Source organism: Pelmatolapia mariae, linkage group LG4 (assembly GCF_036321145.2).
Source record: "Pelmatolapia mariae isolate MD_Pm_ZW linkage group LG4, Pm_UMD_F_2, whole genome shotgun sequence".
Classification (NCBI taxonomy): Eukaryota; Metazoa; Chordata; class Actinopteri; order Cichliformes; family Cichlidae; genus Pelmatolapia; species Pelmatolapia mariae.
Window position 1 is genome coordinate 23826494 of NC_086230.1, and position 26554 is coordinate 23853047.

General features: G+C 39.3%; 3 protein-coding genes across 9 annotated transcripts in view; 2 read left to right on the forward strand and 1 right to left on the reverse strand.

Annotated features, from left to right (window-relative positions):
• The window catches only part of dnm2a (dynamin 2a), a 29410-nt gene extending 20347 nt beyond the window's left edge, over window positions 1–9063 (forward strand). For 6 of the 7 annotated variants that reach the window (XM_063472011.1, XM_063472012.1, XM_063472013.1 and 3 more), the window contains 7 exons: window positions 1432–1542; window positions 3672–3781; window positions 3910–4021; window positions 4329–4493; window positions 5671–5894; window positions 6005–6268; window positions 6591–9063. In XM_063472011.1, coding sequence (XP_063328081.1) covers window positions 1432–1542; window positions 3672–3781; window positions 3910–4021; window positions 4329–4493; window positions 5671–5894; window positions 6005–6268; window positions 6591–6663 — 1059 coding nt within the window. In that variant the 3' untranslated portion in view covers window positions 6664–9063. Of the gene's footprint in view, window positions 1–1431; window positions 1543–3671; window positions 3782–3909; window positions 4022–4328; window positions 4494–5670; window positions 5899–6004; window positions 6269–6590 lie in introns of those variants that run through there. The other variant, XM_063472015.1, reaches the window with a different exon arrangement.
• A 1718-nt stretch (window positions 9064–10781) lies between these two features.
• Window positions 10782–13595, reverse strand: tmed1a (transmembrane p24 trafficking protein 1a). The gene is made up of 4 exons (XM_063470705.1): window positions 13419–13595; window positions 12396–12493; window positions 11116–11302; window positions 10782–11000 (listed from the first exon to the last, which is right to left on the reverse strand). Exons 1-4 carry the CDS (start codon window positions 13593–13595, stop codon window positions 10782–10784), a joined length of 681 nt encoding a protein of 226 aa, XP_063326775.1.
• A 3892-nt stretch (window positions 13596–17487) lies between these two features.
• tnfsf14 (TNF superfamily member 14) lies at window positions 17488–20117 on the forward strand. Its single transcript, XM_063470707.1, has 5 exons — window positions 17488–17585; window positions 17737–17947; window positions 19116–19149; window positions 19237–19311; window positions 19456–20117. The coding sequence occupies exons 2-5, from the start codon at window positions 17753–17755 to the stop codon at window positions 19845–19847; spliced, it is 696 nt and encodes a 231-aa protein (XP_063326777.1). The 5' UTR covers window positions 17488–17585; window positions 17737–17752; the 3' UTR covers window positions 19848–20117.
• Window positions 20118–26554: the final 6437 nt, after the last annotated feature.

Here is a 26554-nt window from a genome sequence, read left to right on the forward strand (position 1 = left end):
TTTCTTTACTTGAATGAAATGTTTTGGGGTTTTTGGTCATTTTTATTTTCTTTTTTTTACTATTTGACAAGACAAATTCAAAATGTCATTATTTTTATTTTTTTTACACCAATCCTATGAATTTCTTTCCTTTGACTCTGATGTAATCTAACACCTTTAATTAACCATTGCATCACAAAAATTTAGATTTAACTGACTACAGAAACAAGAACATCTCACCTGTGAAATCCTCACATCGCTTATGCAAGCTTACATTAAAACAGGAAGCCGTATTTCTACTGACTTTAATCCTCTGGATTTAAGTCATTTTATTGCTCTGAAAAGTTACGTTATGTTCATGCCAAGGCAAACTACCACTTCTAGCTTCTGCATTCTTGCCTCCTCTCCCATGTTTATGTTGGCGCTTTTGAACCAATTAACCTTTATTTCCCATCGCTCACTCCAGTCCCTTCCTGGGTGGAAAAGGAGTGCAGGAGAGAGGTCTAAAGCAGGTTTTGAAATGGACATTTCCACTTAGATGCAGTCTGCAAAAAAAGCACACTTCTCAAAGATAGTTTCACATACTGCACTTGAAATGCATGAAACTCTGTGTGAGAAAATGGAGAGACCGTGGTTACACTGGTTTCTCCATAATGCATGGACTCTTTTCCTAAATTGATTCCCTCTCCAGCTCTCCACTTCAGATTTTGGTTTGCTTTTAAAATTTTTGTCCCGCTTGTGATCTCTGCTAACTCCGTCCATCTGCTTGGCTCTGTGTTTAATCTCCTTCGCTACAAATCACTTTTCCTTCTTTACCTCTTTCTTTTAAAATCAAGTAATTAACTCTCTTTTCTCAAAGTTCAGCTAAACCCATTAACAATGCTGCTCTCTAACTTCCAGTGCATAGGCTAGGCTTTACTGACCCGCTGACATTAACATACCACCGTCGACCTTTGGTTTTTGACTTTGTATCAGAGCAGCCATGCTGTGGGTACCATCAGGATCCATTTGGTTTAATTATTTCCTTACTGTGGACTATAGACAATGAGGCCTACATCCCTCTTTTCAACCTTGTAATGCTTTTGTATATAGTCATCCATATTACATGTGTATATACTAGATAAATGTGCATGTTTTTCTGTTCTTTAGTCACTCCATTTTGTCATAGTTTAGCATTTTGAGATTCTCTCTCTTGTGATACCTAGTTAAGTAAATTAGATTTGTTTAGATAAAATGTTTAATATGTACATAAAAAGAAAAAAACACAAACATACCAAGGCCCAGCAGGTAAGTGGGTAAGGTTTTATTGTTGTTAAATCCCATAATAAATGGCACTTTATGGGGTCCACATTTCACCAGTGCATGAACCTCATTGTTAAAGCTTTCCCTCCATCCTCCTGGTACCCCTCTCTCCCTACAACCCCTCTCCATCATATTCTCCTGACTATACAGGTGATCAGGAAAGGCTGGCTAACCATCAACATCAGCATCATGAAAGGAGGCTCCAAGGAATACTGGTTTGTCCTGACTGCTGAGTCCCTGTCCTGGTACAAAAATGAGGAGGTGAGAAGAGTTGCTGTGGGGTTAAGAATCTGCTGCTAGTATAAACTATCCCAAATGAGGAGTTGGTGTCATTTCCCAGCCTAGCCTAACCAATGTGCAGACTACTGTTCAGCTGCAGCCTGATGAACAGGTAGTCTGAACACTGGGCAGGCGAGGTGGGGGTTGAGGGGTGAGAAGGACTCTGATGGGAGGAAGGACCCAGAGGTCATTACGTCTGCAGGCTGGAACTGTAGGACAGAGGACACAAAGAGTAAATATTATCTCAGTAATCATACATATGAAGAAAAAGCCACGTATATGGGAACTGCTTATTACTAAAACAACAGAAAACTTAAAATTTAAGTTTTCTTGTGTGAAAATGCAGCATTAAATGAAACATTTTAAGCATTACAACAATATGTTTAAAATGACTCAGGCGAGTGACTCGTGCCAGCCCCTCTTGGCTAAACAGCAGTGTCTAAATATGTTTTGTAGAAAAGATGTGTACTGAGTCTCGAATTCAAGGAAAGGAGACAAACGTTCACTCCAAGAAGCATGAGTGCCCTGATGGATAAACTTAAAATGATCAGACTTAACTGATTTAACTAAAATGAAAGTTTGAATATTTTTAATAACATGAAATTCATAAAAAATCATCACATTGCTCACCCACTTGATCGTCCTTAGTCCTCAGTTGTATCCATTCTTCCACCAAGATTTTTTATTTTTTTTTAAAAGCGGGGGGGAAAGCCCACCTAAAGACTGCCGCAAGAAGTCATCATTTAAAAAAAAAAAAAAAAAATATATATATATATATATATATATATATATATACACACACACATACACAAACGTTAACTGAAAGGGCGTCCTCACGTTGGTAGCCTTTTGTGAAAAGTCCAAGAGAAAGGAGCGGTACGATGGTGGAGGCAAACTGACGTGGCAGGCGGGCTGAAATGTTCCAGCCGGGATCTGACTTTGGAATTTGCAGGAAATCGTACTGGGTTACGGGGGCCAGAGCAGAGGGAGGGGGTGATTGTGTGTACAAGTGTGCATGTGTGTAGGCACTTGTTCACATGAGTCAGCCTAAATGTTTTAGGAATTGGGTGTATCTGTGCAAGTGCGTCGTTATGCACACGCCCAAAGTTCAGTTTTATGTATTTGTTCGCTTTAGTCAGGCTTGTCTGTTTGTTTGTCTTTGCACGTGCAGTTAAAGACTTAGCCCCTGTTTTTTCTTCTTTTTTTTTTTTCTTTCTTTCTTTTTTTGCGAGTGTATGTGTCGTGAGGGCGGGGGATCATGAGGAACCGAGTGATGTAACTCTTGGGCCTGCACCCCGCTCTCTGTGGTTGTGCAGACATAAATGCTTCCAGATGTCTTTGCTCAACAGCGAAAGCTGGCACCCCATCCCCCTAGAGCTCCCTCATGCTCCTCCTCCTCACACTCATCATGCATTTCTTCATCCCACCAGCCTGGTGGTCGTCCACCCAGAGGAAATGCATTCCATCATGTCTGCTCATTGGTGTCGAAGTATCAGAGCAACGCTCTGTGATTTTCATCTACAGCCTACAGTTGAAATCAGAGCTCTTCAACCCTACATAGTATGTAGGGGTTACACATCAAATCATTTAGAAGTTCTATAAGTAACATTTGTGAGTTAAGTGAAATATTCAAACAGAGAACATCTTTCTGTGGTTAAAGAAAGCAAATGAAGAACTGAAAAAGAGTAAGGGGTTTTTTTTCCCCACAGAGAAATTAGAATTTGAAAAGGCCTCCAAAGTTTGGGGGGAATACCAGAAAAATTTGATTCCATTAAGGACAAAGGAGGCTCTCTATAAAATCCCAACCTGCTGAATAATTTTTCTACTAGTCTGCTTGGAGGAAAGCTTCATATGTTTTAGTACCATTGGTCATTTTCTAAAAATGTGACTCTGAAATTTATTTTTGAATTTTATTTGTTTTTCAATGCTTTTGTAAATTTCAGTAAATGTTATTCACATCATGAAAAATGTCTTGACTATTGGGAGGTTTAAAAAATTTCACTACAGCACTGTGTAGAAGTCCTTATTTGTTCTCTGTTATATGTTCAAGGTTTGCCTGTTATTATTACTTTGTGTCGTGTGTAAAAACATTTTTTTTTGTCTCATGCTAGGAAAAAGAAAAGAAGTATATGCTTCCCTTGGATAACCTGAAGCTCAGAGATGTTGAGAAAGGCTTTATGTCCACAAAGCACATCTTTGCAATCTTCAACACTGAACAGAGGTCAGTCGTGTTAATAATAAAACCCATACTTGTTGACCGGTATTCCTGCAGGCCTATCTTTTCCTTGTCACTTTGCGTGCGTGTGTATTGGAGTGAGGCTACACACAGCCACTTGTTTATCTCTACAGGAACGTGTACAAGGATCTTCGCCAAATAGAACTGGCTTGTGATTCTCAGGACGATGTGGACAGCTGGAAAGCGTCTTTCCTCAGGGCTGGAGTTTATCCAGAAAAGGACCAGGTATGTAACAGTCTTTCTGTTTGACTAAAAACCATAAATTTTGAAATATTACATTATTATAAACATGACTTGAGCTGGTAGTTTAACTAGGATCTGTTTTCCATTAGAGAACCAGAAAGCATTCATAATCAAGCTCAGAGTTTGGACTTACTGTGCAACTATAAACACTCTATAGCGCTTTTTCTCTCTTTACATTTTCAGGAGAATTTTCATATCTGCTCCTATTACAGGAAGCAAATGTGTAGATGTGTGTAGGCTATAATTCTGTTTCATCTTTGCTGTTTTGTGTTTTGATGTTGTGGTTAAGGAGGAGAATGAAGAGCCTTGCCCTGCAGATACATTCTCCATGGATCCTCAGTTGGAACGGCAGGTAGAAACCATCCGCAACCTGGTGGACTCGTACATCGGCATCATAAACAAATCTATCAGAGATCTTGTGCCCAAGACCATCATGCATCTCATGATCAACAGCGTAAGTTCAGCAGTTCTCGCCAAATATGCTAGAAGTAGAGTATAGTTATCCAATCACATTGGAAAATTTCTTTTGGGGGGGAGGGGCTTGTGTTTATAAGTTGGGCATAGCAGTGTGCAATTTCTCTGACGGAGCAGTGATCATGTTGTGGGATCATACTGTGGGAAATGACATGCATATTTAAGTTACAAAGTTATTCAGTTGCACCATGAAATGGGTTCAATCGATTGATAGTTGCAGAAAACAGTTGATGCCCACACCCATACTGTTTAATGTCTGAAAGGTGTGGTGTTTTCCAACACTATTCAACCATCAGAAATACAATATGAGAAGAATATATATCGCGACAGTGTCTGCATGTTCTGGGTCTGTTACTGCAACACTGCACTGTATTTCACTTAGAGCTTAATTGGCTTCTTTTCTGCAGATTCTCTATGACAGCCACTTCATACAGTGCAGAATACATTCAAGCACAGTTGCTGGTTAAAGCGGATCCTAATTGTGAGGATATGTCCTGTGAAAAATGCCAACAGTAGCTGTATCTCAACCTAAACTTTAAATGAGAGCTTGTACTATTGCAACACTCTGCGTGTCCTAAAATATTGCACTTCTACACAGTATCCCTCCTACGTACTCAAAGTGTATTTCTGTGAACTGTGGGAGGACGTAGCACGTTTTTTACTAGTTCTGTTGATCGTTGTCTTTCTTAAAACAAGCTTTTAATTGTACTTACAGTACTAAGATAGTGTATTTACTGTAGAACTATGGAGAACAGTTTTTAGTTTTCTTGTTTTTTGTTATTAGCATTAGTCGTGCATTTTATTTTGGCACAAGTTCCTAAACCTGAAACAATTAAGAGAATCTATGAGGCATCCTCACAGTAACTTGCCCACTGTCCATTTATTCTGATTTATTATTTTAGTGAGCCTACTTTGACATCTTCTAGCAGTCCAGCAACTACACATACACACACTTGTAACAAACTCCTACACGACTGTCTAGTAAGCAGCTCCTTTGCCAAGACTTTCAAATATTTTTGGTCACAGATCTAGGCGTATTTTTCTTTTATGAGTAAGTATTAACCCCATAATATCTTATTAATTGGAACCACATACTACAGCCATTTTCCTGCTCCATATCTAAAAATTCTGTGTTGATTAATATGTCCTCCTTATAGGCGAAGGACTTCATCCACTCAGAGCTTCTGGCCTACCTCTATTCATCTGGGGATCAGAACAGCCTCATGGAGGAGTCGGCTGACCAGGCCCAGCGTAGAGACGAAATGCTGCGCATGTATCATGCAGTCAAGGAAGCACTGGTCATTATTGGCGACATCAGTACCAACACAATCTCCACCCCAGTACCACCACCTGTAAATGACTCCTGGATGCAGGAAGCCAGGTGAGGGTTAACGGGGTGTGAATGTAATAGTTGAAACACACTTTCTCTAATCTTTGTGTTGGTTTTCATTTTCCTTTCCTTTTCTCATGCACTAAACTTTCTTTTCTCAGTCCGACCGCTCAGCGCAGGCCAACTCCTACATCATCCCAACCCCCCAGCCGTCCACCTGCTGTGAGGGGACCAACACCAGGACCTCCCTTGAACCCTTCCCCTGCCTTTGGAGCACCACTCAATCCCTCTCCGGCCTTTGGTGCACCCCCAATCCCCTCCCGCCCAGGCCCGCCCATCAACGCCTTCAATAGCAGTCAGGATCCCTTCAGTGCACCCCCACAGATCCCCTCCCGGCCCGCTCGTGTCCCTCCCAATATTCCCAGGTACGTTTTATGATGTGACCAGCAATGCGTTGAAGGTGTTTACTGTGATTTTTGTCACACAGACTCTGTAACAGTTTGTCTTTGACGTCACATCATCGTCTTTCTTTCGAGAGTTCCAGGCATGGTTTGTGGTTTGTCTGTCGTCTGTATACATACCTATTATTTCTGTATGCGTCATTCTTTCCTGAGTCTCAAGTTTCTCTTTGTCACTCTTCTTCCGTTCTTCTCTCTCTTCTACTTCTGTTTGGGAAGTTTGGTTTCTTCACTGTCTCTTTGAGAGCACATCTCACTTCTTGTCCTGGTTTTTCTCTCCTCGTTACAGCCGAAGACCCCCTGGTGCTCCTTCTCACCGGCCCACCATTATTCGCCCTGCTGAGCCCTCCCTGCTAGACTAGACCTGTGGCCAAGTCCACCTAAGTGTGTGTGTATTTGTGTGTGGATGTGTGTATCTGCACAATATAGGCAGGGGCGGGGGCTCAAGGGGAGGGGCTGACTGATAGTAGTGCATAACATGCATCATCCAGCCGCATTGATGTCTGTTCAAGCAATGTTAATAAGCTGCTAATAATGTGTTTATAAATGCGCAGGAAAGCAAGCAAGCCCTTAACCACTTGAATATTGCATTTGACTGCTCTAAAAGAGGAAAACAAATGGCTCATCTGTGAGATGCATTCAGCTTCTGTCATTAGGAGATGATGTGTCAGATTCAATATTTTTTAAATGTAATAACTGGTTAATTTCCTCTACAGTTTATTTCCTGGCAAGGTTTTCAGCAGAAGTACATTTATTAAGTTATTAACTGGTACAGGCTGGGTTTTTCTCTCCCCTCCCCCACCTTTTTTTTTTTTTCCCTTCAAAATGAGCCTGGACGGAAGTCTAGGTTTGTCTTTGTAATATACACCCATAACCAGCTGTTCTCTCGGGTCTCCTGATTTCATATTGAAAAAACAATGGCTTATTATCACTGTTTTGTTTTTTTTCTTCCCTTGTGTTGTTTTATTTGAGTGAATTTGTCCTTTTTAAATGACAGTTATACATGTAGCTTTAAAATGAAATCTTAATCTCAACAGAGTGTAAAAACAAAGAAAAAAAAAAGAAAAAGATACAGAGCAGGGTTGTTTGACACTGAGAGAAATAGCTTCGGTTCCTCTGTCAACTATTATTTTCCTCAATGAAATGATGTTATTCATTGACCGTTATAATCCAAGCACTTCTAACCACCTAGCCTTACATTAAGCCACTCATAGCAGGGATACTGTAGCTTGTTACCATAACACTATGCACAAAAGTCCGGGGGGGATGGATGCTGTCTGCACTTTCTGGGAAGCTTTCTCCACTAATTTGGAGATGATCACGTCTTGAATTTTAATCCTTCTAGTCTCAGTCATACCTCAGTGAGGCCTACAGCCTTGGAGGAGAGTTAATTCCTGGATTAGCGGATTCAAATAGAACGGCGCACACGGTACAGTTTTCTCTCGGAGAGGATAAAACTTGATGAAGCTGAGGGGTGTGTGGACAGATCTGTGATTCAGAGCGTAAAGGTGGTATTAAGCATAGATCAGATGTCACGTCTCTGTCTGGGCTTAATTTTCAAGGAAATTTTCTCTCACTTATGCTTCCATGCATAAAATGATCTTGTATATAGCTGGCCTATACTGGGGAGTTGGCTTATCTCTCATTTTATTATAGGGTATATGACAAAGCATGCTATCGATCATAATCCAAGCCCAAAATGTCAAAATACAACGGTAGTCATCAAATTAAAGAAAGCACTAACACTCATTTCATAGATTAGACTTCAATAAAGGCGGGAAAAGAGGTTATTTCATTGTGCTTTATTTAAAATCTGGGCATTTTTTTCCCATTTCTTTTGATGCTTTGGTAGCAATTGTATCATCTCTGTGTACAGGTATGTTCAACTCAGCCCCCCAGCTTCGCCTGGACTGTTATTTGGGGTTTTGCTACAGGGATTATCTGTCTAAACTTGGACATGCACTTGGTTCAGCTGTGATTATTTGATGATGATCTTTTGATTGCTCTTTGAACGTATTTGACCATAATAAAATATATATATATATTTTTAAGTCTTTAACGGGAAATTGGGAGTTACAATGGGCACTTGTTTTTTGGTTTGATCAGTAGTGGTGAGCAGGTGCTGGGATTTGTGGTTTACAAAGGCACATCCTGTCAAGAGAAGCTCCCTAAGATGGTAGTCTGCATCAAGGAAAGATGATTAATTAGCCAGACTGACAAATCAAAAAAGCTGTTTAAAAAAAAAAATGCAGCAAGATCCTAAACCACTGCTTCTTGAGACAAAATGTGCCTTTTCTTCCTTTCTCAAGGTCTGGCTTTCAGTGACAGCACCAGGAAGAATACAATATTCCTATCCGGTCTTTATACTGAAGATCTTTAATAATGGATCTTCCACACTCCCCATGGTACACAAATTTTAAACAACTAAAACAGATATTCATTGGTCTAGAGTTTGTTTAAATCTCTGTGCTTGTCACTTAGACCTGCCCTTGGGAAGGCTAACCTGTAAATGGCTTGTCATATGGTAGGCTGTGAGCAAACTGCCTTTCTCCCTAATGGACGTACCCATCTTTCTTCGAACCCAACTCCTCTCGGACCTGGAAGACGGGGGTTGGAAAACAACCTGCAAACTTTTTTTTTTTTTCTTCAAACCTTGTCAAGTGCCTCTGTAGCAATTAATTGATTTGAATGAACAACATGAACAGATTTAGAAAGGCGAGTAAATAAAGAGGTGTTGTGTACAATAAAGGGACTGGCTCTGGTGGTTGGTGTCTGTTTGTGTCTTGTGTGGTCTTCTCTCTTTCTCTCAGATAATGTATAGAGCATTTCCTGGTGGTCCTCTCCTTTGTCTTTGCTTTCTCTCTCTCTCTCAGGCTAAAACAAGCCCATATTCCTATGGCAGAAATGCATCTTGACAAGTCCTGTGGTGATGAGCAGGAACACACTACATTGTTGCAACATTAACTTTTAATCATTGTTTCTCTGTGGGCCAAATCATCTTCCAATAACAGCTTCTCAGATTTTCTCTTGCAACACTAAATTGAGATATAATCATACATTTTTCACACTGATGAAAGATAAAAAGTTGCTTTTAGTATTTAGATTTTTCTGGGCAGTATTTAAAATTCAAATGTGAAATGCACTTCCCTAGTATTTCCCTTCACTTAAACAAGAGGTCCATCTATCCCTCAGCCGGCGCCTGCCACAGTACAAATGTCCTCGCTGTTCTGATAACTGGATCCTGAAGGGTTAACATGTCAACGGCAATACTTTACTGCGTGTCACCAAGAGATTAATGTCAGTTGTTCCTGAACAGGCGCCCGGCCCCTCGTCGAAACCAGCAGTGACCTTGACCGCTCCGCAGTGGATGTGAAATGACTCCAATCAATGACAACAATGGGAACAGAAGAGCACGTTTTAATTTCACTTCATCAAAACAAAGAGGCACTCCCAATAACGCTGTTACAGTCCTGCAGCCTAACTGAAGAATTCAAACTGAGTGGCATGGTTCAGGGTTTTGTTTCTTTCTTTCTTTGGGATAAATTACACTAATGATTGTGGGCACAAAAAGCTGAAATGGTTTGAAATCTCATGATGTACTTTCAGTTCTCTGTTCCCAATCCCCCAGAAGACCTTAGAGCATTTGTTTTGTATCATTTCAGCTCTAAATTACCAGACATGGTGCCAACTCACAAAGACAAAGTGCAGCAGGAGAATTGTATTATAATTTTTCATGTATCTGCTCGGTGATGAAAAAGAGAGAATCCCTTTCAAGTGGTGGAGCATTACCACAATGAAATGATTCATGACAGAGTCTTTAACTGCTCACAGTTATAGAAATATACACCTGGTTTTACTGACTTCTCTACTTTAGTACCACAAAGTGCAATTGCATGAAACAAGTGACTCTGATGCCTTTTTTCCCAGCCACCTGGCTGTTATTGTTTTGTGTAATATTTAACTGTCGTATAGTAAATCTAATCAGGGACTTTTCTTTTTGTGATTGTAAATATTTTTTATTACAGTTATTGTTTTGCATGTGGTTTTGTTTTTTGTTTTGCTTTTTTAAAAAGCTTTGAAAAAGCTTCATCATGCGCTTTCATGAGGTGAGGTATCTGATAATTAGTTTTTTGGTGGTTTGATAATCTTAGTTTTTAAATGTGCCAAATGTAGTGTTTGTAATTCAATAAACTTTCAAGAGAGAACAGCTGACTTTCTAGCTTCCCTAATGAAACTTTTAACAAATACCAGTGCTACAGGCATCCACTATTGTGCTATAAATGTGATTTCAGGGATGACGCAAAAGCAGAAAGTGGTTTCCACAATGCATCAAAGGGAACAGTTTTTGACAAAAAAAAATCCAGTGCAAAAACCAGCTTTTTAAAATGATGTAAACTATTCCTTTAAATTCAGCTCCCGAGGCCATGTCAGTTGAGTGTTTTCTGCTAGTCTTTCGTCGATGGAGGTAAGGATGGTTTTGTTATGTTCGGACCTGCTTGGTGTTGACAAAGAGGCGTCGGAGGGTGTAAATTTGAACGACAGCAACAGTTAGCATGACCGACAGGTTTACGCAGGACCAAAAGGACACTCGCCACAAGTTGTCCTCCAGAAGATAGCGGTCCCTTGCCTCAAATGCCCTCAGCATGGCCTGGACCTGATGGCTTTTCTCCAGGTGCCGGTGCACAGAGTCCATTCTCGCCTGGAGGGGGACAAAAAAGACATTAAGTGGATTTAAAAGAATGGCACTGATATGATAACCAGTTGGAGAGTAAATTTAGATCCAGGACATGTATAATTTTATTTTCTGCTCTCACCCTGATGTCTTCCATTTTGTAGTCCACCATGCTGTCTGAAGTTACAGTGTCTAACCAGTCATCTTGGCCTCCGTTTTTGCTGTTCTGATTGTTAATGACCACCTCAAAAAACACCATCTTCTCTGATATTTTACTGAAGCTGTTGTCAAAACATAACCGGTAGTCTCCATCAACTGTGGGATCCACCCTACAGGAAAAAGAACATTTTGAAGACAGGTGGCCGATCGATATGAATCTCGCACATTGTATATGTCTTGATACACGTTCAATCATCCAGGCAAGAAAGAGTTTACCTGGACGTTGGATCTTCAGTGGGAAAAACTGTGATGAAACATTTCTCCTACTGAAAACGCAACGTCCGCTAAAATGTACGTTATTAGGTAGACTTTATAACCCCTTCTTCCCTTTAATTCAGTTCAGTTTTATATAGCAAAAATCACAACAGGTGCCTTCAGAATGATTTCTTCTGACCTTCAGAAGTGCCTTAATTCAAGGCACAGATTCAACAAGGCACTGCAAACAATCCTCTGAGATTTTGGTCCATATTAAAATGATGGCATCACACAATTGCAGCAGATTTGTCAGCTGCAACTCATGATGTGAATCTCGCCTTTCACCACATCCCAAAAGTGCTCTATTAGATTGAGATCTGGTGACTGTGGAGGCCATTTGAGAACCGTGATCTGATTTTCATATTCAAGAAACCAGTTGGAGAGCTTTGTGACATGGCATATTATCCTGCTAGAAGCAGCCATCGGAAGATGGGTACATTATGTTCTGTAATCCCTAAAGATGGTTTTATGTTTGTGAGGGTTTTTTTCTTGCGTTTTAATTTTTTTTTTTTAAATTATTTTAGGGTTTGTAGCCTACAATATAAAGGACCTTGAGATGACAGTGGTTGTGAAGGGGCTATATAAACAGAACTGAATTGAAATGAAGCAAAAATCACAGCAGATCAGCTGTTTTTGAAATACTATGACCAGCCCATCTGGGAACAACAACAGTGTTGCATTCAAAGTCACCTAAATAACTTTTCTTCCCCAATATGATGCTTACTTTGAACTTCAGCAGGTCATCCTGAGCATACCTACATGCCTAAACGCATTCATTTACTGCTCTGTGATTAGCTGATTAAATATTTGCATTAAAAAGAACTTGAACAGGTGTATCTAATGAAGTAGCTGGTGAGTCATTCTTTACGTACATCTGTTTAACTACTTTTTAATGCAAATACTAAAGAGCAAGAGAGACTGCTCATCTCAGACTGAACAGATACCCACATGTGGATACCATCAGACCTCCTGAAGTCAGAGACTAGCCGATGTCCGGTGGGTGAGAGGAGGATAAACCCAACATCCAGACCTGACCCTGCTATCACCTGTAACAAAAACAGGGATTGAAGTCACAATCACACAGAATTCACTAACACAGCTCATTTCTTTTCATCCCAGACATGCAGCTTACATGTGAAGCTTCTCTACTACTTTACAGGTTCATTTGCAACAGCTGCCTGAAATTCAAATTAGAACCCTGATAGTAGCCTGAGCAACCTAGCTCACGTGTTATCCCACTGTCTGAGTTCTAGCCACACAGTTCTCAGCAGTTAAAAGTGTTTATTTCAACACCTAAATAACCCACTAGTTGATGAAAAGCACAGGGTCAGACAAGTTTAACACCCAAGGTAGGAAATTGATGAATTTTATCAGTGACTGACTGAAAAAACAGAAGAAGAAAAAAAAGGATTTTGTCAGATGTTTACTTCTGAAGCAGGACTGGAACTTAAGGATACTGAAGGTGTAGTTATGTTGTTTAATGATTGTGACTTAGGTTACCAAATGAATGCATTAATGCTACACTGAGACATAAAGAGTCATGACTCAGAACCAGCACACCACCACAGCCCTGCAGCTGCGAAGAGATTGCCGTAACAGAGTGACCGCGATACTAACTGTGGTCTGATTATAGGAAGTTAACCAAAGGTTATGCTGAATTTTTGAAATGAAAGTTTATTTGGATTTATGCATTGTTGTGTGTGTGTGTGTGTGTGTGTGTGTGTGTGTGTGTGTGTGGTGGGGAGATAATGCATAGATGAATCATTTTGTGGGTTATTTTGCTCCCCCTCTGTGTTATGGCTTCTGCAGCACCAGTGGTTTTGTTATCTCTCTCTATGCAGTGCCAAAGTCCAACACGTTTTCTTGTTTTTGAGTTCCATATTATACACAAACTTTTTCCGGCTAAAGCAAACATCAGAATAAACTCTGTCCGTGTACAGACAAACACCAAAAAGAGAAGTTTCCACTCACCTGGTATTCAACTTCCATGCTGTCGTTCATTGCCGTCCTTTGGTAAAAACACTCTGTGCTTCCAGCTGGTAAGAGGAACGTAAAGCCCATGTTTTTGTTTGGGCCCAAACCCAAAGTCAACCCCAAAGTCAGAGTTAAATATGCCAGCAAACAGAGCTGTGCAGACGCAGCCATCATGCTTTGGTGGCAGTGCATAGTCCATTTATTCTACTTTCACCAACTATGAGCCACTTGTTACACATTTGCTACACAGTTTTCTGCATATCTCTAATTGCTTACTCGCACTCTGACAGTTGGAGAATAGCCAATAGATAGCACCGGTTTCCTTAAAAGCTCAATGAGTGGAGCCACCGTTGCGACCAATAGCGCTTCGCGGTCTGAATAGCAGAGCTGACAAAGCTGACATGAAGTAATTGTTTCGTTTAAAAAAAAATAAAAATTCTACAAAATTTCTTCGAAGACAAAAGTGCTATGTTTTGCACATTTCATTTCCCCTTTCTCTTAATTTTCTGGTTTGTACACGCGTAAGATCACTAACGTTGTAGGCGAACTACCTGACATTTTCCTTTAGGTGGAGCTGTTGATAAGATAAAAAAAAAAAGAATAGAAAGCAGGCTTGATATTAAAAAAGAGGCACAAACATGATTTATGATGACTTCATGAATAAATAAATATACGTTGTATCATAAAGCCTTGAGTTTGTGGAGACTGGGTTCATGATTGCTGAGCTCAGTGCTCACAGAAAATGTTGCTGAGTGATTTCCATTGAATGGTCTTTCGATGGAAGATCATTTATTTACAGCCTAGAGACTATGTGATGTGATTTCTCTGTCACTTTATTATTTTATTCTTGATATATAGAAGAAGAAAACCCCAAAATAAATCAATGAAACCCAAAACCACAGAGCAAGTGCCAATTTACAAATCACTGGAGGGCAACAGACTGAACAGACACTTTTCTTAATTTAATAAAGAGATAAAGAAAGGAAAATTATGTAATACTGTGCCGAATGTGACTAAAAAACAGTTCCATGTTTATGTAAGAATGTCACTTCTCTCTTTTCAGAGTGAGTAATGAAATCTTAGTATGAAATGCTCATTATTTTCCGACTTGGGTAATCTTCTCGCCTATAAGCCATCACTACCTGTTGATACTTTGAGCTATGAAAATAATTAGAAATTGTTTATCTGAATATCAGGAAAGGGACCACATTACACAGATATCCCTCCTGGTTCGATGGCTATACATGCTTCTCGTGCTACAGGCTCATTTTCTCATTTTCTTGCCCAACCTTCCCTCTCCTTTCCCAGTTCTCACGCCTCTCATTAGTAGATGGAGATCTGCCACCAGTCCTCACCGAGGCCTTCCCCAAACCACAGTCTCAGGCCTAGATCTGTGCTTGTTCCCCCTGCCAGTCTCTCCCAAGAAACACTCAAAGTGAAGATGTGAAAATGATATGACAAATAAAAGCACTGCTATTAGGAATTAATTAAACTGTCTTAGGTCCCCTTGGGTCAGCAGACAAACAGCATTAAAGGAAGTTCAAATTAATGTTCACTTCCTCTATAGTGCTCTGTGCCATATTTTGTTTCTGTTTGTCATACTTTTGTCATCATATATATATTTTCATCCTATGACTCACCTTGCATAGTTGCTCTCTCCCTTTCATTGCATCATGTACACATTAAATCATCATTAATCATGTATTCCTAAGCAGGTGTTTAGAAAGATCAAATGGAAACCACTTCATCATATTGTCCATTATTAGCATATTTCAGAACCACTTCACAGACATTACTTTAAAAGGATATGGTAAGCTCATACACTAATATGCTAATACAATACAAGCAGCTGGTAGATCACTGGAACATGCTTAAACAGAAGTTTTATTGAAAGGATGTACCCCCACGCTTCCTTCCCCTTTCTCATTTCTCATTTCTCAGGCTTCTCATTAGTTTATGTGGGATCTGCCTCGTCAGGGAGCCTCCATCAGGCATCTCTGAGGGCTTCTCCAAACAGTAGCCTCAGCTCTATGCTTATTCCATCTGCCATTTTCTTACAAGAAATGTTGTCAAATCTAATTGCGGATGTATTTTATGATGGTGATGGTATTTGTTGGGTTGTAGGACATGCTGGAACTGTATTAGTGACAGTATTTAACAGCAATCTTGTACCTTGTTATATTTACGTGTATAGTCCACTACAAGGTCAAAGGTCGGGAATCCTTTTCAGCACTCAGCTGGTAAAATGTCTTTCCCCGTATGTCCATCACATTTTTTCTCATCAGAATGTGAAATTGTCCAGCCCCTCACGTACTGAAGCCTCAGTGAAAAAGTACATCTCATTAAAACTGAGTTTTAACCTTCTTGGATCTTCTAAATGGTGCATATTGATACATTTAATGTTCATTCCATCCATTAAGCTTCTCTGTGGCCTTCCTTTGTTCCACCTTCAATGCCCTTTATCCACTATACCCACTCTCCCTCCTCTGCAAATGTCCAAACCATCTCAGCCCTGCCTCTCGAACTCTGTCATAGCAGGTCTCACTACCATCTTGTAAACCTTCCCTTCCATTGTTGCCGCTATCCTTCTGTCAAGAATCACCCCTGACACTCATCTACACCCACTCCACCCCCTAAGGGTGGGTGGTGGAGTGGGAAGGTGGAGTGGGTGCTTCTAATGACATTTAACAAAAATTGAAGTAGGTAAATAACTGAAAGAAGTCCCACTATTAAATCCATATCTTTAAAAGAAAAAAAAAAACCTTTGTGTGGCCTTCAGAAAAAATATTTTTGTACCTATGAGACTGGCAAGAATTTAAAAGAATCCCTAAATTATTTTAGGTAAAATAAGTCTTAAAAAAGTCTTAAAAAAGTGATGCCAATTTTTCAAAAACTAGTCCACCACATTATCCCAAGAACAAACTGTTTGATGCAAGAACCCTAAAGTGCCATTACAGGAACTGTAGGTCAGGTGTGAGGGTTAGAGTGCATGCATCTCCAATCAACCAGAGATTGCACATTTGACCTACATTGCAAAACCGTTGCAGCTGTTTAGAGCAAAACAGCAGTTTGCAATGACCTTACAGGTCGTTTGAAATATTGTGCTCTGGAGACACAAATCAAAGTCAGAGTTGCTCAGCAGCACTAACAGCAGACCAACCAAACACAGCTTTGCCATAAACTGATGGAAACTTTATTGTGTTGTGGTTGTTTGAATTCTTGGGGGATAAACGGCTCTCTGCCATTGCCATTCAGCTTTGAATTCATTCTGCATTCTGCTTAACATGAGGCCATCTGTGCCAAAGCTGAGTGGACTTTTAAGAGAGCGATGGAACTTTACACCAAGGAACGACTTAAGAAGGAATCACTCAAAAAGAAGAAGTGAAGTGGAAAGTTAAGTCAAAGGCAAGATTGAAATGAGATGTTCTTGCATTTTACGCTAAGACTATGTCACAGATTGGTGGGCAGTTATCCAAAACACATACAAGGGGATACGGAGGAACTCCACAGAAGAAAATTACACCTACAAATTGCACTGGGTGTACATATTTTTCCCTATGACACTTATCACCCTCATGTAGAAGCTAAACGACTTTTTCCTGCTAACCAATGGGATGCTAACTGTTTACTAATTAGATGCTAGTGAAGATAATGAAAAATTATATTAACCAGTGCTACGTATTACCAGCACTGACTGGATGGAATATGCATACTGTTTAAACCTCAAAATACTTTCTCATAAAATAACCAAGCCGTGGGAGAAAATACATAAATTTTAAAACCATTACTTAAGGTGGCTTGTGACCTTTTAGGGTCTTTCACAAATGTGCTTAAAGTGACAAAGGACATGTGTGTACAACCTTGGTCTGTTACTGTAGCTGTCAGACTAAAGAGAGAGTGTTAACGACGGAGGAAGTGGGACTGGAGACATTGCTGCACTGCTGCTGCACTGAAGTGGGAGGGTGTAAATGGGGAGGTCAGAATGCATTGCTCTGGGTCTTCCACTCACTTCAACCGTGACACTTCAAAAACGATTTATTGACTACACTGGAAAGAGTGACATAACCTCAGAGTATCCTTTGGGTGCGTGCAGTTCAAGTGCACGTTGGAAGCTCTCAAAGGTGCTTTGGTGATACATCTCAAGACTTCTGTCTCTGACTGCTGGTAAGTTTGCTCCACTTGAACCAACCAGAAGTAAGCCCACCCATTCTGAAACTTCTTCACACTTGTCTGTCTCTCAGGTCTTTACTGTCCTTCTGAAGTAGCAGCAGTTACTTCAGTGAGAGCGCCTCACTGAATTCTTTTCCATTTACAGAAAAAACCCAGAAAGTATGGAGAAGATTAAATATCCCTCTGTGTGTGTGGTGGACACCCATGCCACACGGCCTCCAGTGCCCCCCAGGCTGAACCAGGTGCGAAAAAAGACCGGGGTGGCTCAGATCCTGCTCTTCATGCTGGTGAGCGTGGCGCTGTGCGGCATGGTCATAGAAGCATGCTTCATCTATGGACTCTACCAGGCTGAACATGTAAGTATCACCATTTCAGTACCTTTTGCAATGTCATTCTGTGATTTATTATTAGCTCATTGTCTCGGTAGATCTTTTTTTCCATTAAATATCTGTTTCAACGCCTCTGAATCTCGCTTTCATTGTAAGAGTTTATTCATTGTTTACCACAGTGTTCTCACTTCCAGTTTTCTTTTCGTACTTTTTCAGAGTATTCTCCTACATATTTTCTGTCAGTCATTTTAATAACACTTTCACTCAATCAGAAGTATTCGTAATCAGAAATGCATTTGGTTAAAGGTCACGGCAGATTGCTATAGGTCTTGATTTTCTTTAAACCTGAGTTTTTGTTTTATATCATTGATATTGTCATAATTAAACATGTAGATGCATAAATAGGTATAAAAATGTAGATTACTTTGAGCTGTATGTGAGAAAGTTATTAAAAATGTAAATTTCCACAATGTGGGCTCGTTAGTAAAACGCACAGCAAATTGTAAAAGCTGTATGCTCTGCTCTCTTTTAGTAAAGTCAGTGTCATAGAATAACAGTTTGACCTAAAAAAGATCCTATTGCAGCGATTCTTTATGCAATATGTATGTCTGGGTATCTGGAAGGGTTTGTGACGCAAACACAGGGGCTCTTGTGATAGAAATTCTGCTGAGATGAATTTATTTTCAGTAAAAACTGCTGATCATGAATTTATTTCACTATTATGGGGAAGAGGGCCAAGCACACATGGAGAAGTACTCTAAAGTCCAGCTCATTTACGGACAACTTCAATGACGTGCATGTGGGGAAGGGGCAGACATACTTTCTGAGGTGGTGGATGTACAGAGTCAGTTTCCTGTACAGCACTGATGCACTGTGTTAGGGTAGCTGTCACGCATTATAGAACAGAATAACAGCAGTGGCGTTTTTGAGTGTGTGCACAGTGTACAAACAAGGGATGATGGCGAAAAGGAAGTGGTCTACTTCCGGTATCATGATAGCATCTACTTTCTTCTGTCCTACCATGCTCTGCAGAAAAAACAATGCCTGTTACAATTACATTTTAATGTTGTTAAACTTCTATTTTCACAACTTTGTTAACCACAAGAGGCGATTGCATCTACGCACCTACATGTGCACGCTCAAAAATGCAAATGCACATTAAAAATACATTAACCCTCTTTCGTTTTCGTTGCAGACCAACTCTGAATCAATCTCTCATCTCATCGGAGGTGAGTCTCAGCACTTTATACACAGATGACGAGCACCTTCCGTTTACTTAATCCACACTAGATGAATAATGTTTCGTCCTCTCACAGATACCGATATTACAACTCCTACTAAACAACCCAGTTATGGTATTCCTCCCTCCAAACCAGTTGCACATCTGACAGGTAAAAACAGCATTTCCCTAACTGCCAGAAACATAATGTTTCAGTTATTACCAAGATGCATAATTAAGTACATATTGCTCTTCACAGTGTGATGTTTGCACTTTATTTCATTAGAATGATTACATTTGTTCTTATATTTTTCAGATGGACAAGATGTAACTCATGAAAAAACCAAAATGGCATGGAGCATGAATGCAGACCCTCTCCTCTATGAAATGACCTACGAAGACAAAGAACTTAAAATTCAGAAAGAGGGTTATTACTATGTCTATTCCAAGGTTTTCTTCTCAGACAGCAACGTATTTCAGCACCGTATTAACATGCATACTGACAGGTATTCGGGGAATATCACCCTCCTGCAGTCCAGGAAATATTCTTCACATTCAAGAAACAGTCAAAAAACACAATCCAACAGTTACCTGGGTGGAGTGTTTCACCTTTATAAGGATGATGGTATTTTTGTGGACGTGAGTGACACTGCAAAAATTGTACGCCACAAACCCTCTGAGAATGTCTTTGGTGCCTATATGATATAGATGCCACATAAAGGCTCTAAATGAGAGTAAATTAAAACCTATAAGTCCTCTCAGGGGTTTGTGATTCTCTTTGACATGAAAAAGCAGGTCCATAACCGCAAAGAAGGCAAGTGTCAAATCCTCTTTGTGCCTTTGCACGTTGCAAAGGGCAGGGCTGTGCTGCCAGCTTTGTTTCTGCAGATGTAACTCTCAATTTTGTTTTATAAGTGTAAAGAACAGTCGGATAACAGGGAAATTTGATATGCTTATATGCTTGTGTATTTGCTTTAAAACAAAACTTTGATTGTTAAAATACGATTTCTAACAGTTATATATATATATGTATATATATATATTTCACAGATTGAACTTCAGATTGTTGCTGAGTGTTCATACTAATATCAAAAATAAGACTGTAACCTTTCTTTTCCTACTTGCTGTAACACGTACTGCACACTATTTATGAATTCGTTTTTTTATTATTAAAGAAAAAAGCTCATTTTTCTGTATTTATATACATTAAGTCATACAGTGCAATGAAATAAACACATAATAATTTAAAAGACCTGCTTGGTTTGGTCTTTTTTGTTAGTCATGAACAGTAAGGGAAGCGTATTCACTTCCTGCTGTGAAAGGTGAGACCGTGATAAAGGCTCAGTGGTCTCTGTATTAAAAATGTTGTCGCCCACTCAGTCCAACCACACGGCAGTTACTGGAGGAACTTTTTTTTTTTTTTTTAAATACCACAATGGCCCAAAAAGTAAAGTGTCATCATGTCAGCTGCTTCTCACCTGAATGTATAATGGCAGCAACATTATTTAAGGTTTAAAGTGGATGTGAAAAATGTCAACGTCTTCAGTGTTGGTTTGCTTTTCTATTTACTACTTTAATTCAGTAGATTACATAGTTTCTTTTTAAGTCACATCTCGGCACAACGTGCAACCATGACAAGGTCTGTGCGAACGAGAAGCTCTTTGAAGCTTTTTTTTTTTTTTCCCTTTTTTGTATGTCCCATGCAGTCACTGTTATACTTTCCCTTCATCTATGTCTGTTCGAAGAAGACACCCACAGAGTTGTATATTTGTAAACTGAAAAGGAAGTGGTAGTGGGGGCTGCCGGGGGGAGGGGGGTGATAGCAGCAGATTGCTTGGCTGACTCACTTTCCAACCCCAGACCCAGAGAGAAATGGCTGGTTAAAATGAAGTAACATGTGTGTGTGTGTGAATGAATATGTGTATGTGCATGTATGTGTTTATATGGGTGGGTGTGTAGGCTGAGTGATTTCTCTAATTAATTTTCCCTCAGCCAAGTATGGATTACTCAAATTGGGAAAACACACTTCAGAGCTGAAAGTGTAACTCCAGTCCAGAGTTTAGTTATCCATGAGCTGAATGAGTGGTTACCTCTCAGATGTTTTCTGAAATCTTCTGGTCTTTTAAGAACACATGTGTGAGTCATGATCTTCCAGCGCTGGCTGACCTGTGAAGTGTGAGAGACGACAGTAGCACAGCAGCGCGAGCTGTATCAGCTGTGTAGTTTCGAGGCCAAGCATGACTTGTATAGAGAATTTGTGTGGGCTGAGAGTACTCTATCACCGGTTATGATATGAACCAAAATCTTTACACTTCCGTATATGAAATCAACATTTTCCATTTATAAAGCAGGTCTGTGTGAGATATTGATCTCTTGAGCACTGCTGATTTTTACAAACAGCTTTTGAAATAAGGCAAAAATGGCCTCTTAAACTGAACTTTTTGGGGGGCTAAAATCACACGACATAGTTTATGGAGATTATATTTTTTTATGCAAAGCAAAACTGAAAGAGGAGCACAGCAAACAGTCCGCAGCTAAATGCTGTCCCCTTGTGTTGGTACGAATAACACTTTGGGCTTCTGTGGGGGCTTTCCCCCCTCTTCAGAACAACTCTAAAACTTTGAGTGGGGTGAACTGTAACTCATCCACTGGAGTCAGGGATCAGTTTTTGTGCCCTTGGTGCTTTTTTAATCTATTATCTGATTAATATTGTGGCTGTCTGTGAGATACAGGCCACCCCACAACTCTACACTTGAGTAAAAGTCTAGTATTTTATTAGTGCAATACTAATTAACCAATATTAACACTAGTTAGCTGAAGAATTAGTACTTCATCTATATCAGGTGCCTTCTGGCTTCAAAAAGAGGTGAGCAAAACAATTATATTTTTGTTATTTAGTATCAAATCATAACAATAATCACTTTGAGGTGCTTTATATCATGAGGTAAAGACCCTACAAAAACACAGAGAAAACACCAACCCTTCACTAATGCTGTGTCTGTACAGAGTTCTGAAGCCTGACTAAAACTCAAATAAACCAACAATCAAGGGACCAGCTATGAGCACCTGGCAACAGTGAGAATGACAAACTCCCTTTTAACAGGAAGAAACCTCTGGCAGAACCAGGCTCAGGGAGGGTCAGGGATTGGAGGTTGGGGCAGGGAGACAGGACAAAAGAGCTGAAGTAACACTGCATCATGAGAATGATCCAGGAACCTAGGCCTATTGCAACATAATTGAGGACAAACCCAGGATCACCTGATCCAGCCCTAACTATAGGTTTTATCAAAAAGGAAAGTTTTAACCTTAGTCTTGAAAATAGTCTTAAAATGTCGCTAAAATTCAATGTGGGAGCTGGTTTCACAGAAGAGAGGCCTGAAAGTTAAAAGCTCTTCCTCCCATTCTTCTTTTATATATCCTAGCAACCACAAGTAAGCCAACAGTCTGAGATTGAAGTGCTCTATTGGGGTGATATGGTAGTATGAGGTCTTTAAGGTAAGACAGGGCCTGATTATTCTAGAACTTTTATATGAGGGGGAGAATGAATGAAGAAAAGCCAATAATGGAGAAACATGCTCTCTCTTTCTAGTCCCTGTCAGTACTTTTACTGCAGCATTTTGGATCAACTGAAGGCTTTTCAGGGAGTTTTTAGGAGAGCCCCGTCCTAACAAATTACAGTAGTTCAGCCAAGAAGTAATAAATGCATGAACTAGTTTTTTAACATCACTCTGAAATTAGATGTTTCTAATTTTAAAGCTATTGCACAAATGCAAGAAAACAGTCCTACATATTAGCTCAATATACACACTGTAGGATGTAAAATGACTCAAAAATTTCTTCCAGTTTTACTGGAGGCCAAGGTAATGCCATTCTAAGTATCCAGTTAGACACCAGTTGCCGTAATTTAGAAGCAGGAAATAAGAGGTCATCCAGGTCTTTTTGTCTTTAAGTCGTTCTAGCAATTAACTAATTGGTGTGTGTTATCTGGCTTCACGGACAGACGAAGTTGGGTGTCATCTGGATAGCAGTGAAAATGTACCCTTTGCTTTTTAATGATACTGGCTAAAGGAAGCGTGTATAAGGTTAACAGAATTGATCCTAGCACGGAACCCTGCGGAACTCCATAATTAACCTTAGTGTGTGAAGTGTGCGTGAAGAGGACTCTCCCTTTACGTAAACAAATTGGAGTCCATTAGATAGATACGATTCATTCATAATCTTCAATTGTGCTGTTTCTGTACAACGATGAGTTCTGAAACCTCATGAAACTCTTTAAATAAACCATTCCTCTGCAGATGATCAGTTAAATGTTTTACAACTACTCTTTCAAGAATTTGTGAAATAAAAGAAAGGTTGAAGATTGGCCTATAATTAATTAATGGGTTTGTGTAACCCAATAATAGATATACTGATCATATTTAAGACTGAAGCATTAATTAATAGAAGGACTTCTTTGAGCAGTCTTGTAGAACATGTTAATGGTTTGGAGGAAGTTAAGTAAAAAATATCAATTTGGGACAAAGAGTCTCAAAAATCCTAATGTTGCTTCAAGATGTGGAGTTCAAAATCAGTGGGTGACATCCATCTCCATCTTTTATACTGTTTATGGTTTTAATGAAAGGGGAAAGGGGAGACACTAACTGCAATACCTCTAGTGGCCACTTGAGACATTGGAGGTTGTGCTGAGACTTTAGCCTCCAGTGGCTACCACATTAAAATACCCAACATTGCAGCTTTAAAACACCATATTTACAGCTTGGTTCAAAAAATGGTCTAGAACTGTGTGGATAGTGTATTCATTCACAACAGCTTTATGGTGGATACAGGAGCTGCTCAGCCACTGGACACAGACAGCTGTAACCGACCTGTGTGTGTGGGTTTGGCTTCACCTCTGCTATTAAACTTGACCTTTCCAATGTGTTTGTGCTATTGTTGTCTTTAGTAGAATTTTAATAGGATTAGCTGTTAAATAATAATGCCTGTTGTGTGGCAGTAACCATCCAAGAGATCTGTACTTGAATTTTGACAAGAAAAATTATTGTATTGTTTTAGTCTTTTGCTAAATATCAGAAATTTGTGTCTGTGTATAGCACTCTTATAGCACAGTAGTGTATATATCCAAAACTGGGTAACCCACACACAATACTCTACATGACTATTTAACACTACAGGTTGGAGGAAAATATGTGAGGTGAGAAATATTTGAACTTTTAAAGATTTGACATCACTATCATTTTGATTCAAGATAAAAAAAAAACCACTGTGACTGGATTTACAAGCTTACTCATTTCAGACATTTTCTATACTGACAAATCTTTTATTGTAAGAGGTGACATATTGATAAGGGTTACAAGAAGAAACTGGAAGATTGTTATTCAAAAAGTGCATGCTGTAAACATGTTTATAATGTCTAAGTTCTCTCCGTGATGTGGGCAAAATGATGTGTAGAGGTTATAAACTTTCTCTGTGTGGATACACTATTTATTATCTTGACATTGGGCAGTGGAAAGCAGTAGGAAGGGAGCAACCAAACCAACCTATGCAAATGCATTTAAGGCCTCTAATAAAAGAGACAGAGTGGGTGGTAGTTTGCTATGTCTGCTATCAATTTTTACATCCTGGACCTCTTCGCTGCAATCGAAAGCTGTGGTAGCAACAACTAATTGACAGAGCACTGAGAGATATGGGACTCATTTGTGGCTGAGGTTTGGAAAACAAAGGTTTTCAAATGAAAGCTGGAAAATGTGCCTCTTGACTGTGATGACTAATGTTCCAGTGACCTTTTTTGCTGCTTTACTGTATCTCTGTCACTGCGATTTAGGTCACTGGATGTGACTTTGAATGCTTTGTATGAGAAGCATTTTTTCTGTTTGTTTTGTCAAGAGTCAAGAGGACATATTCTTCGACAGCATATAGACAGGGAGGGTCCCGCTGTATCTTTCTATTAGTGATTATGTGGTAATCCAATGTTAACTCATGACCTCTCACTTTCATATCTAGGGTCTCATAAATGACTCAAACCCAAGCCCTCATTCACTGTTATCATGTCCTTTGATTCATATTGAGTTTGTTTTTGTTTTACAGTCACATCAAATACAATAAAGACAGTAAACATTTTTAACTAAGGAGTTCTCTTATTTTTTTTCATAACAATGGTTAAAGTCAAATTTAAACACACACATTTAACAGTTCTCATAGAAATCTTTTCAAATGCATAAGCAGCTTCCTCTTCCACTAAAACATCAAAAAAATTACAAAAAGTGAAAAAACCCAGTATTTCTTTCAAATCTCAAACACATGAAACCTACCGCAACAACCACTGCGACTTGTGTTTTCACGTGTCACAATGTATAGTACATGTAGTCAAGGATGTCTGGAGCTTATCAAGTCATTTCACACTTAACTTTAGACTAAAGAAATGAAATACTAAGGTATGTTATTGGTCAAGTAAATCAAAGCTACACCTTTGTTCTTTCCAAATATGAACTACATTCTTTTAACAAACAAAGTCAATTCTCTACATAGATTCCAGTGACTCACTACCAGTTTGTGACTGGTACACCCTGTGAAACATTATCACTGAGAAAAAAAAAAAAACATTCATAGATTATTAGCTGACCTGCCATGGGTTTTTTTTTTTGTTACATCCATTATGTGTCTAAATCATATGCTGCACATGTTTTTTGTAGCGAGAAATAAATAAATAAACTTAAATACAGAATTCATACAATGCTAATAAAACAAAAGAAGAAATGAATCAGAGATTAGAAAGTATAATCTGTGCAAACATAAAAAGCAATTTCCTGCTGATAAATGTGACACTTCAGCACAATACATTCTTGAAATCAACTACTAGATATTTTAAACATACAAAGCTCTAACAAAGAAATATAGTTTCAACAACTGAGATCTGTCAATTATGAACAACCCGCTTCAAAGTTTCTGTTTAAAACAGCTATTTGAGAACAATGAAAACAATCCAGCTTTGGTTCTAATTCATTAAATACACAATACATTACATACATTGCGCAGTTTTCAAGTGTGATTTTGTAGTGATGATACAACCTGAGACCAATACCCGGTCTGCTATATCTACTTTACAAAACTGAACATCATTGGATCATTATAAACCCAGTTTAAGGCGAGCTCTTTCTTTTTTTTTGCAGACTGGAATGTAAAAAGAGACAAGGTTTTCATCCAACCTCTTATTGAATTCCCCTTTTTTATGCATCTTTTACAAAAATTGTTAGGTAAATTGCTAATCTGGCAATCAACAGACCATCCATCCAAAGTGAACAAGTACACCCAACAAGAGTCAGACTAGGTTTGCTTCAGTGTGGGTTCCAAAGCTGGAAAGGTGTCGTGCACTATGCCGAAAATAATGAACTTACATCTAAAGCCGTGGCATGAAGATG